Source organism: Chiloscyllium plagiosum, chromosome 2, assembly GCF_004010195.1.
Source record: "Chiloscyllium plagiosum isolate BGI_BamShark_2017 chromosome 2, ASM401019v2, whole genome shotgun sequence".
Classification (NCBI taxonomy): domain Eukaryota; kingdom Metazoa; phylum Chordata; class Chondrichthyes; order Orectolobiformes; family Hemiscylliidae; genus Chiloscyllium; species Chiloscyllium plagiosum.
In genome coordinates, this window is record NC_057711.1 from 1,737,054 (window position 1) to 1,754,718 (window position 17,665).

Consider the following 17,665-nt stretch of genomic DNA (forward strand, 5'->3'; position numbering starts at 1 on the left):
CAGAAAACGAACAGGAAATGACATCACCACAAACCCCAGGAACCCCATCCAAGACAAACATATAAATAGAAAGCAGGAGACAACAGCTTCGCTTCACTTGGAGGTCGCCACTGATGATGTTACCTAGCCAGGTAATGAAACGTCTGGATATCAAACCTACAGCTCAGCGAGCAACCTACACAGCATAGATTGAGTGAATTCTTAGAAGAGTATAAAGGAAGTAGGAGTATACTTAAGAGGGAAATCAGGAGGGCAAAAAGGGGACATGAGATAGCTTTGGCAAGTATAATTTATATAAGGAGAATCCAAAGAGTTTTTACAAATACATTAAGGACAAAAGGGTAACTAGGGAGAGAATTGGGCCCCTCAAAGATCAGCAAGGCAGCCTTTGTGTGGAGCCGCAGAAAGTGGGGGAGATACTAAATGAGTATTTTGTATCAGTATTTACTGTGGAAAAGGATATGGAAGATCTAGACTGTAGGGAAATAGATGGTGACATCTTGCAAAATGTCCAGATTACAGAGGAGGAAGTGCTGGATGTCCTGAAATGGGTAAAGGTGAATAAATCCCCAGGACCTGATCAGGTATACCAGAGAATTCTGTGGGAAGCTAGAGAAGTGATTGCTGGGCCTCTTGCTGAGTTATTTGTATCATCGATAGTTACAGGTGAGGTGCCGGAAGACTGGAGGTGGGTTAAAATGGTGCCACTGTTTAAGAAGGGCGGTAAGGACAAGCCTGGGAACTATAGACCAGCAAGTCTAACGTCAGTGGTGGGCAAGTTGTTGGAGGGAATCCTGAGGGGCAGGATGTACATGTATTTGGAAAGGCAGAGGCTGACTGGGGATAGTCAACATGGCTTTGTGCATGGGAAATCATGTCTCACAAACTTGATTGAGTTTTTTGAAGTGACAAAGAGGATTGATGGGGGCAGAGTGGTAGGCGTGATCTATATGGACTTCAGTAAGGCATTCGACAAGGTTCCCCATGGAAGACTGATTAGCAAGGTTAGATCTCATGGAATACAGGGAGAACTAGCCACTTGGATACAGAACTGGCTCAAAGGTAGAAGACAGAGGGTGGTTGTGGAGGGTTGTTTGTCAGACTGGAGGCCTGTGACCAGTGGTGTGTCACAAGGATCGGTGCTGTGTCCACTGCTTTTCATCATTTATATAAAAGGTTTGGATGTGAGCATAAGAGGTACAGTTAGTAAGTTTGCAGATGACACCAAAATTGGAGATGTAGTGGACAGCGAAGAGGGTTACCTCAGATTACAACAGAATCTGGACCAGATGGGCCAATGGGCTGAGAAGTGGCAGAGGGAGTTTAATTCACATAAATGCGGAATCTTAGCAGGACTTATACATTTAATGGTAAGGTCCTAGGGAGTGTTGCTGAACAAAGAGACCTTGGAGTGCTGGTTCATCGCTCCATAAAAGTGGAGTCACAGATAGATAGGATAGTGAAGAAGGTGTTTGGTATGCTTTCCTTTTTTGGTCAGAGTATTGAGTACAGGAGTTGGGAGGTCATATTGCGGCTGTACAGGACATTGGTTAGGCCACTGTTGAAATATTGTGTGCAATTCTGGCCTCCTTCATACTGGAAAGATGTTGTGAAACTTGAAAGGATTCAGAAAAGATTTACAAGGATGTTGCCAGGGTTGGAGGATTTGAGCTATAGGGAGAGGCTGAACAGGCTGGGGCTGTTTTCCCTGGAGCTTCGGAGGCTGGGGTGTGACCTTATAGAGGTTTACAAAATTATGAGGGGCACGGATAGGATAAATAGACAAAGTCTTTTCCCTGGGGTCAGGGAGTCCAGAACTAGAGGGCATAGGTTTAGGGTGAGAGGGGAAAGATATAAAAGAGACCTAAGGGACAACCTTTTCACACAGAGGGTGGTATGTGTATGGAATGTGCTGCCAGAGGATGTGGTGGAGGCTGGTACAATTGCAACATTTAAGAGGCATTTGGATGGGTATATGAATAGGAAGGGTTTGAAGGGATATGGGTGGGGTGCTGGCAGGTGGATCTATATTGGGTTGGGATATCTGGCCGGCATGGATGGGTTGGACCGAAGGGTCTGTTTCCATGCTGTACATCTCTGTGAGTCTATGACTAATTATTGTTCTTATCACCACTCCTCCTTTTACTCCTTAATTATTTAATAATTTTGGGATGCTATTAGTGTCTTTCAGTGTGAAGATTGATGTAAAATATTTAGTCAGCCCCTCTGCCATTCCCCCATTCCCATTATTATTTCCCCAGCCTCAGTCTCCAAGGGATCTGTGCTAACTTTACCTTCTCTCTTCCTTTTTAGATATTTAAGAAAGCTCTTGATGTCCATCTTGACATTACTTGAAGTTTATGCTCAAAGTTTATCTTCTCCCCCTATATTATTCCTTTTTTGGTCATCTTTTGTTGGACTTTTTAAAACTTTCCCATCCTCTGTTTTACCTCGGGTCTTTGCCAAATTGTATGAAATTTTCTTTCAATCTGATGCTATCCTTAACTTTTATGGTTTACTATGATTGATTAGGTTAGATTACTTACAGTGTGTGAATCAGGCCCTTTGGCCCAACAAGTCCACACTGACCCTCTGAAGAGCAACCCACCCAGACCCATTCCCCTACATTTTACCCCTTCACCTAACTCTACGGGCAATTTAGCATGGACAATTCACCTGACCTGCACATCTTTGGACTGTGGGAGGAAACCGGAGCACCCGGAGGAAACCCACGCAGACACGGGGAGAATGTGCAAACACCACACAGACAGTAGCCCGAGGCGGGAATTAACCCGCTAAGAGGCAGCAGTGCTAACCACTGTGCCACCATGCCGCACTTCATAGAATCCTCCTTCCTCACTGGGATATGGATTTGTTATGAGTGATGAACTACTTTCTTAGAAGTCTGCTATTGTTCTTCAACCATCTTTGCCACGGAACTGTTTTCACAGCCCACTCCAGCCCATCCTGCCTTATTCCATTGTGATTACCCTGATTTAAGCTTAGCACAGTTGTTTCTAACTCTACCCCAAATCAATGTTTCTGGAATATTTCCTTCACTGAAGTTAAACAGATTGCTTTGTGATTCCTGGGTTAATCCTCACCACCTTTTTTTGATTAAGGGTATAATATTTGCAATTTTCCAGTCCTCTACCATCTCCACTTTCAATATCTTTGGAAGCATCTCATCTTGTTCTGCCATCTTGTCAACCTACATTATCGATAGTCAGTTCAACACTGCCTCTTTACTACCGTTGCAGTGACTGAGTATCCTCCTCTATCACCATAGACTGGAGGACATCACTCTCTTTGGTAAAGACAGATGTAAAGTATTCATGTAACACTGCAGTCAGCTTTACCCTTCCAAATCTCTGTTTTGCTCTCTAATTGGCCCTAAGACACCTTTAATGAGTTATTTGCCGATCTAAGCCTTTAAAGTCTCCTTTAAATGGCTGCCAGTTTTTTCTTTGCTTCTCTAACATGTTTTTCACTCCCTCTGAATCTGTTTTATTCCTCTTCATTCTCCATTATAGTTTCTCTCTGACACTTATTAAGCACACTCTTTCTTCTTTAACATAATTTCCATTTCTTTTTCGCCTTCAGGAAGCTCTGGATTTATTTGCCCTCTCTCTTTTTCAAGGGAATATGCGTCACTCTGTTCTTGCCCCATTGAAGTCAGCTCTCCCTCAGTGGATCACCCTCATTCTGGATTGTCTATTGTCCATTTGCAGCATCATCCTCCACCTTATCACACAATGGGCACAGTTTCCGGAATAGTCCCCAAATGGCACTTGGATCTACATGGGCCCACCTCCTTTCCAGGGCCCAGATCCATCATTTGCACTGGACACCAACTGCTGAGGAAAATTTTCCTGGACATAATCTAGGAACATTTGCTCTTCCCTCACCTTATTGCTACCACAGACTCAGTCTACATCCAAGTTAAAGTCCCCAGTTACAACCATACTGTAATGTTGGCATGTCTCTGCGATTTCATTTCCCAAAATTACATCCTTCCCACTCTCAAGTCTTCCATCCCACAGCCTCTCTCTCTCTACCCCAATCCCCGGACTCTCTCTTTCTCACTCCCTGATAAAGGCTGCATGTTCTTCTTTCTTTATTCTCAAAGTGCTGACTGAAATGGGAAAAGGACTCTGTTTCCAAACAATGGCTTGTGGAAGGAGCTGCTGGAGTTTTAAAAACAAGTCGCTGGGACCCACTGTGAGTTATATTTAATTGCTGCTTGGCCAACAGTGGGGGAGGAGAGTGAAGGAGCCACAGCACTGGTTTGCAGAGTGAGATTCGTCCAGCAACAGATTGCTGATTGATTTGGGAAATTCTAACCAATTGTGGATGCCAACAGTCATAAGCCTGAAGACAACTTCCTGACTGATTGCCGGGCAGTTGATCTGTTGACTGCATGTGAGCAATAAAGGGACAGAAGGTCTCCAGATTGGAAGAAGAAGCGTCTGTCTCTATCTCTGTGCAGCAAGTAACTCAAATCTGGACGCAGCCAGTTATTCTTTCTCCCAAGTTGTTGCCTTTCGTTACTGACTGTGAAACTAAGTAAGTAACGTGGGAGAAAGTGAGAACTGCAGATGTTGGAGATCAAAAAGTGTGATCCTGGAAAAGGCAGAAGTGGTTACTGCAGAAGATTAGAGTCAAGATTAGAGTGGTGCTGGAAAAGCACAGCAGGTCAGGCAGGAGCGAGAGAGTCGATGTTTCAAGCATAAGCTCTTCATCAGGAATGTGCTCACATATGAAGCGCTGATGAAGGGCTTTTGCCCAAAACGTCAATTTTCCTGCTCTTCGGATGCTGCCTGACCTGCTGTGCTTTTCCAGCACCACTGCGATCTTACAGAAATGCAATGTGCGGGGATCTTATAGAAACATATAAAATTATGAAAGGGATAGGTAGGCTAGTGGCTGAGACGAGGACATGGGGAAATGGCCTCAAGATTAGGGGGAGGAGATTTAGGACAGAAATGAGGAGAAACTGCTTTTCCCAGAAAGTAGTGAATCTGTGGAATTCTCTGCCAAAGCAAGTAGTAGAGGCAGCTTCATAAAATAGATTCAAGACACAATTGGATGGGATTTTGCACGGCAGGAGAATCAAGGGTTATGGGGATAATGCAGGGAGACGATGGATGGATCAGCCATGATCCTAATGTATGGCAGGCCAAATGAAGGCCTAATGAAGGCCAAAAGGCCTTCTCCTGCATCTATTACTATGAAACTATGTTATTTGTGTCCTCCACTGCGAAGACTGACACAAAATACCTTCAGTGAACAAATATAAGGAACACTTGTGGGCGGCATGGTGGCACAGTGAGCGGCACGGTGACACAGTGGTTAGCACTGCTGCCTCACAGCGCCAGAGACCTGGGTTCAATTCCCGACTCAGGCGACTGACTGTGTGGAGTTTGCACATTCTCCCCGTGTCTACGTGGGTTTCCTCCGGGTGCTCCGGTTTCCTCCCACAGTCCAAAGATGTGCAGGTCAGGTGAACTGGCCATGCTAAATTGCCCGTAGTGTCAGGTAAAGGGGTAAATGTAGGGGTATGGGTGGGTTGTGCTTCGGCGGGTTGGTGTGGACTTGTTGGGCCGAAGGGCCTGTTTCCACACTGTCAGTAATCTAAAAACCACAGCAAAGTGTGTGGCACTATGGAACTGTGTTTCCCCAATTTTTTTCCTCCACCAATAACACCAGTTTTTTTTTGTCTGTCTGTGAGGGTGGTTAATTGGATGGTAAGTAGAATCTCAAATAGTAGAGTTACGTGTTAATGGTTGTTTACCTGGTTAGTGTTTTCTGTTAACCTGCTTCTAACAGACAGGTATATCGGGGACTTCATATTTCATGATTAAATCTTTCAAACTGTTATGATGACGATGACCCCAGGAGTAGTTGGGCTTGAGCAACAGTGCACCTTCCCAAAACTCATGCACACACTTACACATTCCCCAGTCACTCTCTTGCCCCCATCTCTCAGGCTGTCTCCCTCTCTCCTCAACACCAATTTCTCAATCCAACTATCTCCTCTCTTCCCAGTCTCCCTCACTCACCCTTCTTAAAACCTCCAGTCTCCCTTTCTGCCCAAATCCCCCCATTTCCCATTCCCCCTCTCAGTCCCAGTTGAGTCAGGGTTAATTCCATTGTCATACCCTTGTGCGAATCCAAGTATCAAGATTATTGTGTGGCCAGAGAAATAGTGTCGGACTGAAAGCTTCCAACTCCCAGTACGCTGGGACCAATACTGTGTTAGCAGCATGTCTCAAAAGAATAGAGACAATGGTGCTTATTGGAAAGTTAACCAATGAGGCGGAGAAGAGTTTAACCTAGTGTGTGTGTGTGTGTTGTGTCTTTGTGTGAGAGTCTGTGTGTGTTGTGGCCGTTTTGCTCTGTGTGAGGAGGTCTTTGTGTATGTGAACAAAGAACAGTACAGCACAGGAACAGGCCCTTCAGCCCACCAAGCTGACACACGATACCTTTCTAAACCTTTTTTAGGACCAGCACGGTGGCTCAGTGGTTAGCACTATGCCTCACAGCGCCAGGGGTCTGAGTTCGAGTCCAACCTCGGGCGACTGTCTGTGTGGGTTTCCTCCAGGTGCTCTGGTTTCCTCCCACAATCCAAAGATGTGCAGGTCAAGTGAATTGGTCATGCTGAATTGTCCATAGTGTTAGGTACGTTAGTCAAAGGGGAATGGGTCTGGGTGGGTTACTCTTCGGAGGGTCAGCGTGGACCTGTTGGGCTGAAGGGCCTGTTTCCATGCTGTATGGTATCTAATCTAAACTAAATACCTTTTGCCCCCATGCTGTCCGATCCATCTATTCCCTGCCTATTCATGGATCTGTCAAGATATCTCTTAAACATGGCAATTGTATCCCCCTCACCCACCTCCTCTGGCAGCGCATTCAAGGCACTTACCACCCTCTGAGGAAAAAATCTGGCTCTCACATCACCTTTAAACTTACCCCCTTTCCCCTAAACCTGTGTCCCCCAGTAATTGACAATTCTGCCCTGGGAGAAAGACTCTGATGAGCCATTCTATCTGTGCCGCTAATAGTGTAAACCTCTACCAGGCTGCCCTTCAGTCTTCGACGTTCCATTTTGGTAGGAGTAGCAGTAAAAAGGATTATTACTTGAATGGTAAACAGTTGCAGCATGCTGATGTGCAGAGAGACCTGGGTGCCCTTGTGTGTGAACCACAGAAGGTTGGTCTGCAAGTACAACAGGCTATCAGGAAGGCAAATGAAACTTTGTCCTTCATTGCTAAAGGGGTTGAGTTTAAAAGCAGGGAGGTTATGTTGCAGGTGTACAGGGTGCTGGAGTACTGGAGTACTGTGTGCTGTTTTGGTCTCCTTACTTGAGGAAGGATGTACTGGCATTAGAGGGGGTGCAGAGGAGGCTCACCAGGTTGATTCTGGAGCTGAGGGGGTTGGCTTATGAGGAGAGACTGAGTAGACTGGGATTATATTCATTGGGATTTAGAAGAATGAGGAGGGAATCTTATAGAAACATTTCGAGTTATGAAGGGGATAGGTAAGATAGACATAGAGAGGATATTTCCACTGGTGTATGAAACTAGGATAAGATGGCATAGCCTCAAAATTAGGGAGAGCAGATTTAGGACTGAATTGAGAAGGAACGTCTTCATCCAGGGGATTGTGAATCTGAGGAATTCCCTGCCCAGTGAAGTGGTTGATGTTACATCAGTAAACGGTTTTAAAGCTAAGGTAGATATTTTTTCAACAACAATAGAACGAAGGAAAGTGGTGAGCAGGCAGGTACGTGGCGCTGAGGCTGTGAAAAGATTAACCATGATCTTATTGAATGGCAGAGTAGGATTGAGGGGCCAGATGGCTTACTCCTGCTCCTAGTTCTGATGTTCGTATGTTCTATGTTCTAAAACAAACCAAGTTTGTCCAATCTCTCCCCACAACTAATTCCCTCCAAACCAGGCAACATCCTGGTAACAAAAACAGAAGTTGCTGGAAAAGCACAGCAGGGCTGGCAGCATTTGTGCAGAGAAATCAGAGTTAATGTTTCAGGTCTGGTGACCCTTCCTCAGAACACCTTAGTAAACTGTTACTGTACCCTCTCCAAAGCCTCTGCATCCTTCAGGGCAGTGTGGTGACCAGAACTGCACACCATATTGCAAATGTGGCCAAATTAAAAGTTAATGGATGTGAAGCTGGAAGGGTACAGCAGGTCAGACAGCATCCCAGGAGCAGGAGCAGGAATGTCAGTGTTTCAGACCAAAACCCTTTGTCAGGAATATTGACTCTCCTGCTCCTTGGATGTTGTCTGACCTGCTGTACTCTTCCAGCTCCACATCTATTAACCCTGGCCTGCAGAATCTGCAGTCCTTACTATCTGCTCTGGCTCTAAGTAAAGTTTTTTTACAGCTGCAACATGACTTGCCAATCTTTATACTCTATACCCTGACCGATGGTGTGGAGGTATCAGTGTGGGGTGGACAATGTCAGAAGTCACATGACACCAGGTTATAGTCCAACAGATTTGTTTGAAATCGCAAGTTTTCGGAGCACTGTCCCTTCATCAGGTGAAGTCCTGACCAATGAAGGCAAGCATGCTATAGGACACCTTGGGCATCTTGACCACCTTACCCACGTGCGTTGCCACTTTTAGGGAACTGTGACATGCCCAGACCCCTCTGCATGTTCATACTTTTCAGGGCTCTGCCACTTGCTGTGTACTTCCCTCCTGCATTAGACCTTCCAAAATAAGTCACCACCCATTTGTCCAGTTTAAACTCCATCTGCCATTTCTCCGCCCAAGTCTCCAGCCTAATGATACCCTGCTGTACCCTCTGGCAATTCTCCTCACTGTCCACAGCTCCCCCAATCTGTGTATCATCCACAACCTTACTAATTAGGCCACCTGTAATCTTCTCCAAATCATTTATATATATTACAACTAAGAGGGGTCCCTGCAGAGCACCGCTGGTCACAATTCTCCAATCTGAAAATCCCCCTTCCACTGCTACTCTGCCTTCTATGACTAAGCCAGTGATTTATCTATCTTACCAGGTCACTGTGGATCCCATTTGACTTCAACTTCTGTATCAGTCTGCCATGAGAGACCTTGTCAAAGACCTCGCTAAAGTCCATATAGACATCGCTTCCCTCCCTACATCAATCAGCTTTGTCACTTCCTCAAAAAACTCAATCAAGTTTGTGAGACATAATCTTCCCCGCACAAGGCCATACTGTCTATCATTAATAAGCCCATATTTTTCAAAATGTGAGTAAAAGAATTTTCGCTAATTATTTCCCTCCTACTGATGTAAAGCTCACTGGCCTATAACTCCCCGGATTATCCCTGCTGCCCTTCTTAAACAAAGGAACAATGTTGGCTATTCCCCAGTCCTCTGGGTCCTATCCTGTCACTGAAGAGGATATAAAGATTTCATACAAGGCCCCAGCAATTTCCTCACCTGCCTCCCTCAGCATTCTGAGATAAATCCCATCAGGCCCTGGGGACTTATCTACCTTTAATGCTTCTCAAAACATCCAAAATCTCCTCCTTTTTGACATGCCCCAGAATATCAACATACCCATCCCTAGACTCACCACTCACTATGTCTTTTCCTTTGTGAACACCAATGCAAAGTATTAATTAAGTGTTCCACGCATAAATTCCCTCCTTTGTCCTTGAGTGGACCTATTCTTTCCCTGGTTACTATTTGTGTTCATTATATATGTATAAAACACCTTGGGATTCTCTTTAATCCTGTTTACCAAAGACATTTCATGCCTCCTTTGAGCTCTCCTATTTCGTTGTTTGAGTTCTTTTTTGCTATCTTCGTATTCTTCAATGGATTTTGTCTGTCTTCACTTTCCTAAACCTTACGTATGCCTCCTTTTCGTTGTTGACTAAGCTCTCAATTTCTCTTGTCATCTGAGGTTCCTGAATCTTGCCATCTGTAACTTGCATAGGAACATGTTCGACCTCAACTCTCATCAAATGACCTTTAAAAGATTCCCACATGTCAGATTTGGATTTACTTTCAGCCAACTGCCCCCAGTCTACATTCTCCATTTGCTACCTGACAAGGTGTCAGTTAGTCTTCCCCCATATTAATACTTTCACCTCTGGACCGCGGTAGTACGGTGACTCAGTGGTTAGCACTGCTGACCCACAGCACCACAGACCTGAGTTCACTTCCAGCCTCGGGCAACTGTCTGTGTGGAGTTTGCACATTCTCCCCGTGTCTGCGTGCTCTGGTTTCCTCCTACAGTCCAAAGATGTGTAGATTAGGTGGATGGGCTATGGGGAATTGCCCATAGGGTTTCAAGATGTACATGCTAGGTGTACATGCTAGATGTAGAGTTACAGGGATAAGGTAGGGGTGTCAGTCTGGATGAAATGCTCTGCAAAAGATTAGTGTAGACTCAATGGGCTGAATAGCCTGCTTCCACCCTATAAGGATTCTATGACAACTCTTGTCCTTATGTATAAGTAACTTAAAACTTAAGGAATTATGATCACTGTTCCCAAAATGCCCATCCACTGAATCTTCGATCACCTGTCTAGGCTCATTCTCCAATACCAGGTCTAGTCAGGGCCCCTTCCCGAGTTGGACTATTTACATATTGCTTCAAGAAATCACTCAGAACACTCCTAACAAACGTCCTCCCCATTCAAGCCCCTGCTACTAAGTGAGTGCCCGTCAATATAGGGGAAGTTACAATCATCCCCTACAACAACCCATCGTTGTTCATTATTCCATCATCTGCCCACTTTCCTGATCCTCTACCTCCCACTGGCTATTGGGAGGCTTGGAGAATCATCCCATTAAAGTGACTGCCCCCTTCCTATTCCTGAGCTCTCCCTGTAAGGTTTTGCTGGATAGTCCCTTGAAGGTGTCCTCCCTCAGTACAGCTGTGATATTCCCCCTGATCAGTAACACAACTCCCCCACTCCTTTTACATTCTTATTGATCTCAGCTGAAACATCTAAATCCCAGAACGTTAACTTGCCAGCCTGAGTGGGTGGGTCTGTATGTTTTGGGAGATCAATTTGTGTGTGAGGGTGGCAGTGTCTATATGTGTGGGAGGGGAAGTCTATGTATGTGTGTCAGGGCCATATCTATGTGTAGGGCTGGGTCTGTGTGTGGAGGAGTGGGGTCTATATTTGTGTGTGGGGCCTGGGTTGTGTGTGTGTGTGTTTGTGTGTGTGTGTACATGCAAGAGTGTGCATATGAGTGCATGTGTATGGATATGTGAATGTGAGTGCACATGTGTGTGTGTGTGTGCACGCATGTGCAAAAGTGTGCATATGAGTGCATGTGTATGGGTATGTGTGCGTGTGAGTGCACGTGTGTGTGTGTGTGAGAGAGTCTGCCTGTGCATCTCTCAGTGTAAGTCTGTATGTGCCTGTGTGTATGTTTGTCTGTCTCTACATGTTTATGTGTGAGGGATTGTCTCTATGTATATTAATGTATCTGTGTGGATGATGTATCTTCCCTAAGTGCTTACTAATCGCAGTGTTCCAAGACAAGCTCCTCCCACTGCTTTGGCTTCAATTTCACCCTAGCCCTCCCCACTAAACTCTCTAACCATCCTTGCTCCTGGCACTGAATGCAAACGTTGAATGTGGTGATCGAGCTTCCTGTAGTGCTATTATAGAACGACACTTCAGCATTCAAGCAGGAAGTAAATGATGTAGAGAACAGATTGAACTGTATGGATGTGCTGGAGCAGAGCAACCAGGGCGGACAGGAGCAACAGCACAACATGGTGAGTCCTCATGGGTTTCACGACATGTTTGTGAGCGCTTATTTATTGGTGTGTTGACATGGGGTGAGGGGGGGGGAGTTTAAGTCTATTTTTGAGTGTGTTAGTCTATGAATGTGTTAGTATGTGTGTGTAATTCTGTGAGTGTGTTAGTCTGAGTGTGTTAGCCTGTGAGTGTCTTAGTCCATCTGTAAGTGTGTTAGTCCACCTGTGAGTGTGTTTGTCTGTGAGTGTGTTGGTCTGTGAGTTTGTTCGTCTTTGAGTGTGTTAGTCTGTAAGTGTCTTAGGCTGTGCATGTGCTAGATTGAGAGTGTGTTAGCCTGTGAGTGCATTAGTCTGCGAGTGCGACAGTCTGTAAGTGCATTAGTCTGTAAATGTTCGTCTCTGAGTGCGTTAATCTGTGAGTGTGTTAGTCTGTGTATGTGTTAGGTTGTGTGTGTGTTAGTCCATCTGTGAGTGTGTTAGTCTATGAGTGTGTTAGACTGTGAGTGTGTTAGTCTGAGAGTGTGTTAGTCTGAGAGTGTGTTAGTCTGTGAGTATGGTAGTCCATCTGTGAATGTGTTAGTCTGTGAGTGTGTTAGTCTATGAGAGTGTTTGTCCATCTGTGAGAGTGTTAGACTGTGAGTGCGTTACACAGTGAGTGTGTTAGTCTGAGAGTGTGTTAGATCATTTGTTCGTGTGTTAGTCTGTGAGTGCGTTTGTCTGTTCGTGTGTTAGTCTGTGAGTTCATTAGTCTGTGAGTGTGTTAGTCTGTCAGTGTGATATTCTGTGAGTGTTAATCGGTGAGTGTGTTAGTCTGTGAGAGTTTTAGTCTCTGAGTGCGTTAATCTGTGAGTGTGTTAGAGCATAGAATATAGAACAATACAGCACAAAACAGGCCCTTCAGCCCTCAAAAGGAGACAGTGAGGTCTGCAGATGCTGGAGATCAGAGTTGAGAGTAAGTTGCTGGAAAAGCACAGCAGATCAGGCAGTATCCGCGGAACAGGAAAATTGATGTTTTGGGCAAAAGCCCTTCATCAGGAATGAGTCTGGGAGCCTCGGGGTGGAGAGATAAATGGGAAGGGGTGGGGCTATGGAGAAGGTAGCTAAGAGTGCAATAAGTGGATGGAGGTGGGGGTAAAGGTGATAGGTCAGAGAGGAGGGTGGAGTGGATAGGTGGGAAGGAAGATTGACAAGTGGGACAGATCATGGAGACGGGGCTGACCCAGAGATGTTCCCTAAAGCGCTCTGCGAGAAGGTGTCCAGCCTCCCCAATGTAGAGGAGACCACATCGGGAGCAACGGATACAATAAATGATATTAGTGGATGTGCAGGTAAAACTTTGATGGATGTAGAAGGCTCCTTTGGGGCCTTGGATAGAGGTGAGGGAGGAAGTGTGGGCACAGGTTTTGCAATTCCTGCGGTGGCAGGGGAAAGTGCCGACAGCTACGTAGAACAGTTGATCTTCCGTAATTACACTGGCACCACTCCCCACCTCTTCCTCCGCTACATTGATGACTGCATTGGCGCCACCTCATGCTCCCGTGAGGAGGTTGAACAGTTCATCAACTTCACCAACACATTCCACTCCGACCTTAAATTTACCTGGACCATCTCTGACACCTCCCTCCCCTTCCTGGACCTCTCCATCTCCATTAAGTCGATCGACTTGACACTGACATTTTTTACAAACCCACCGACTCCCACAGCTACCTGGATTACACCTCTTCCCACCCGAACTCTTGCAAAAATGCCATCCCGTATTCCCAATTCCTCAGCCTCCGCCTTATCTGCTCCCAGGAGGACCAGTTCCACCATAGAACACACCAGATGGCCTCCTTCTTTAAAGACCGCAATTTCCCTTCTCACGTGGTTAAAGATGCCCTCCAACGCATCTTGTCCACATCCCGCACCTCCGCCCTCAGACCCCACCCCTCCAACCGTAACAAAGACAGAACCCCCCTGGTCCTTACCTTCCACCCCACTAATCTCCGCATAAACCTCATCATTCGCTGACATTTCTGCCACCTCCAGGTGGACCCTACCACCAGGGATATATTTCCCTCCCCACCCCTTATCCACTTTCCATAAACACCTTTCCCTCCGCAACTCCCTCATCAAGTCCACGCTCTCCCAACAACCCACCCTCCCCTCCTGCACCTTCCCTTGCCACCGCAGGAATTGCAAAACCTGCGCCCACACCTCCTCCCTCACCTCCATTCACGATCTCCTTTACATTGGGGAGATTGGATTCCTTCTCACAGAGCGCTTTAGGGAACATCTCTAGGACACCCGCACCAACCAACCCCACCACCCCGTGGATGAACACTTTAACTCCACCTCCCACTCTGCTGAGGACATGCTGGTCCTGGGCCTCCTCCATCGCCGCTCCCTCACCAACCGATGCCTGGAGGAAGAACGCCTCATCTTCCGCCTCAGAACACTTGAGCCCCAGGCATCAATGTGGACTTCACCAGTTTCCTCATTTCCCCTCCCCCCACCTTACCCCAGTTCCAACCTTCCATCTCAGCACTGTCCTCATGACCTGTCCTAACTGCCAATCTCCCTTCCCACCTATCCACTCCACCCTCCCCTCTGACCTATTATCTTTACCCCCATCTCCATCCACCTATTGCATTCTTAGCTACTTCTCCCCAGCCCCATCCCCCTCCCATTTATCTCTCCATCCCCGAGCGTCCCTGCCTCATTTCTGATGAAGGGCTTTTGCCTGAAATGTTGACTGTCCTGCCCCTTGGATGCCGCCTGAACTGCTGTGCTTTTCCAGCAACACACTCTCAACCCTTCGGCCCTCAATGTTGCACTGACCTGTGAACTAATCTACGCCCATCCCCCTACACTATCCCATCATCATCCATGTGCTTATCCAAGGATTGTTTAAATCTCCCTAATGTAGCTCAGTTAACTGTATTGGCAGGTAGGGCATTCCACGTCCTTACCACTCTGAGTAAAGAACCTGCCTTTGATGTCTGTCTTAAATCTATCACCCCTCAATTTGTAGTTATGCCCCCTCGTACAAGCTGACATCATCATCCTAGGAAAAAGACTGTCACTGTCCACCCTATTTAATCCTCTGATTATCTTGTATGTCTCTATCAAATCCCCTCTCAGCCGCCTTCTTTCCAATGGGAATAGACCCAAGTCTCTCAGCCTTTCCTCATAAGACCTTCCCTCCAGACCAGGCAACATCCTGGTAAATCTCCTCTGCACCTTTTCCAATGCTTCCACATCCTTCCCGAAATACGGGGACCAGAACTGTACACAATATTCCAAGTGTGGCCGCACTAACGTTTTTAATAGTTATAATGTGACATTACGGCTCTGGAACTCAATCCCTCTACGAATGAAACCTAACACACAGTATGCCTTCTTAACAGCACTATTAACCTGGGTAGCAACTTTCAGGGATCTATGTACATGGACTCCAAGATCCCTCTGCACATTCACACTACCAAGAATCTTTCTATTGACCCGGTATTCTGCTGTTCTGTTGATCTTCCCAAAGTTAGTCTGTGAGTGTTTTAGTCTGTGAGTATGTTAGTCTGTGTGTGAGTGTCTTAGTCCATCTGTGAGTGTATTATTCTGTGAGTGTGTTAATCCAACTGTGAATGTGTTAAACTGTGAGTCTGTTAGTCCATCTATGAATGTTTTAGTGTGTGTGTGTTAGTCTGTGAGTGTGTTAGTCTGTGAGTGTGTAATTCTGAGAGTGTGTTAGTACATCTGTGAGATTGTTAGTCTGTGAGTGTGTTAGGCTGAGAGCATGTTATCCATTACTGAGATGACAGGTCTCTCTATACACTGTCACTCTCTCTCACACACTCCCTCACTCTCATACACTCAGATGCATAGTCTCTCTCTCTCTCACTCTCTCTCACACACATTGGCACTCACTCTTGCACTCGCATTCACACACACATTCTGTCACATTCCACACTTCCTTTCTCTCACATTCACACTCATTCTCTCATATGCTCACTCGCTTTCTCTCTCTCAAGCACACACACACACAGAGTTTCCCCACCATTATAAAAGTGGACACAGTCATTGGTCAGTGTGTTATTCTGTGAGTGTGTTTGTCTGTTAGAGTGTTAGTCTGTGAGTGCCTTAGTCTGTGAGTGTGTTAGTCTGTCAGTGTTATTCTGTGAGTATGTTATTCTGTGAGTGTGTTAGTCTGTGAGTGCCTTAGTCTGAGTGTGTTAGTCTGTCAGTGTGTTATTCTGTGAGTGTGTTAATCTGTGAAAGTGTTAGTTGGTGAATGTGTTAGTCTGTGAGACTGTTTGTCTATGTGTGTGTTAATCTATGAGCGCATTAGAACATAGAACATAGAATATAGAACAATACAGCGCCCTACAGGCCCTTCAACCCTCAATGTTGCACTGACCTCATCTCAGAACTAATCTAAGCCCATCCCCCTACACTATCCCAACATCAGCCATGTACTTATCCAAGGATTGTTTAAATCTCCCCAATGTGGCTGAGTTAACTACATTAGCAGGTAGGGCATTCCACACCCTTACCACTCTCTGTGTAAAGAACCTGCCTCTGACATCTGTCTTAAATCGATCACCCCTCAATTTGTAGTTATGTCCCCTTGTACAAGCTGACATCATCATCCTAGGAAAAAAGACTTTCGCTGTCTACCCTATCTAATCCTCTGATCATCTTGTATGTATCCATCAAATCCCCCCTTAGCCTTCTCCTTTCCAATGAGAACAGACCCAAGTCTCTCAGCCTTTCCTCATAAGACCATCCCTCCAGACCAGGCAACATCCTGGTAAATCTCCTCTGCACCATTTCCAAAGCTTCCACATCTGTCCCGAAATATGGGGACCAGAACTGTACACAATATTTCAAGTGCGGCTACACGAGTGTTTTTAATAGTTATAGCGTGACACTACATGAACGTAATCCCTCTACCATAAAACCTAACTCACCATATGTCTTCTTAACAGCACTATTAACCTGGGTGGCAACTTTCATGGATCTATGTACATGGACTCCAAGATCCTTCTGCACACCCACACTACCAAGAATCTTTCCATTGACCCAGTATTCTGCCTTCCTATTATTCTTCCCAAAGTTAGTCTGTGAGTGTGTTAGTCTATCTGTGAGTGTGTTAGACTGTGTTACGCAGTGAGTATGTTAATTTGTGAGTGTGAGTCCATCTTTGAGTATGTTAGTCTGTGAGTGTGTTTGTCCATCTGTAAGAGTGTTAGACTGTGTTACACAGTGAATGTGTTAGATTGTGAGTGTGTTAGTCTGTGAGTGCGTTAATCTATGAATGTGTTAGAGTTTATGTGTTAATCTATGAATGTGTTTGACCATCTGTGTGAGTGTGTTACACAGTGAGTGCATTACACAGTGAGTGTCTTAGTCTGTGAGTGTGTTAGTCTGTAAGTGTGTTATTCTGTGAGTGTTTGTCTGTGAGCGTGTTAGCCCATCTGTGAGTGTGTTAGACTGTGTTACACAGTGAGTATGTTAATTTGTGTGTGTTAGTCCATTTTTGAGTGTCTCAGTCTGTGAGTGTGTTAGTCTGTAGAGTGTTAGTCCATCTGTGAGTGTTTGTCTGTGAGTGTGTCAGTCCATCTGTAAGTGTGTTAGACTGTGAGCTTGTTAGTCCATCTGTGAGCATGTTAGTCTTTGAGTGTGTTAGTCTGCAAGTGTCTTAGTCTATAAGTGTAGTTGTCTGTGAGTGTGTTAGGGTTTGAGTGTGTTAGTCTGTGTGTGTGTGTTAGGGTTTAGATCAGACTGGTGCTGGAAAAGCACAGCAGGTCAGGCAGCATCCGAGGAGCAGGAAAATTGATATTTCAGGCAAAAGCTCTTCATCAGGAATGGAAGCAGGGAGGAGAGATAAATGGCAGGGGTGGGGCTGGGGAGAAGGTAGCAAAGAGTACAATAGGTGAATGGG

At 45.6% G+C, this 17,665-nt stretch overlaps 1 protein-coding gene across 2 annotated transcripts in view; it reads left to right on the forward strand.

The window, feature by feature from the left end:
• The first annotated feature begins 11,594 nt into the window (after window positions 1-11,594).
• Window positions 11,595-17,665, forward strand: part of LOC122556423 (FYN-binding protein 1) — a 202,196-nt gene continuing 196,125 nt past the window's right edge. The window contains exon 1 of one of the 2 annotated variants that reach the window (XM_043703060.1): window positions 11,595-11,763. In XM_043703060.1, the coding sequence (XP_043558995.1) occupies window positions 11,710-11,763 (54 nt within the window). In that variant the 5' untranslated portion in view covers window positions 11,595-11,709. The remainder of the gene's footprint in view (window positions 11,764-17,665) is intronic. The other variant, XM_043703074.1, reaches the window with a different exon arrangement.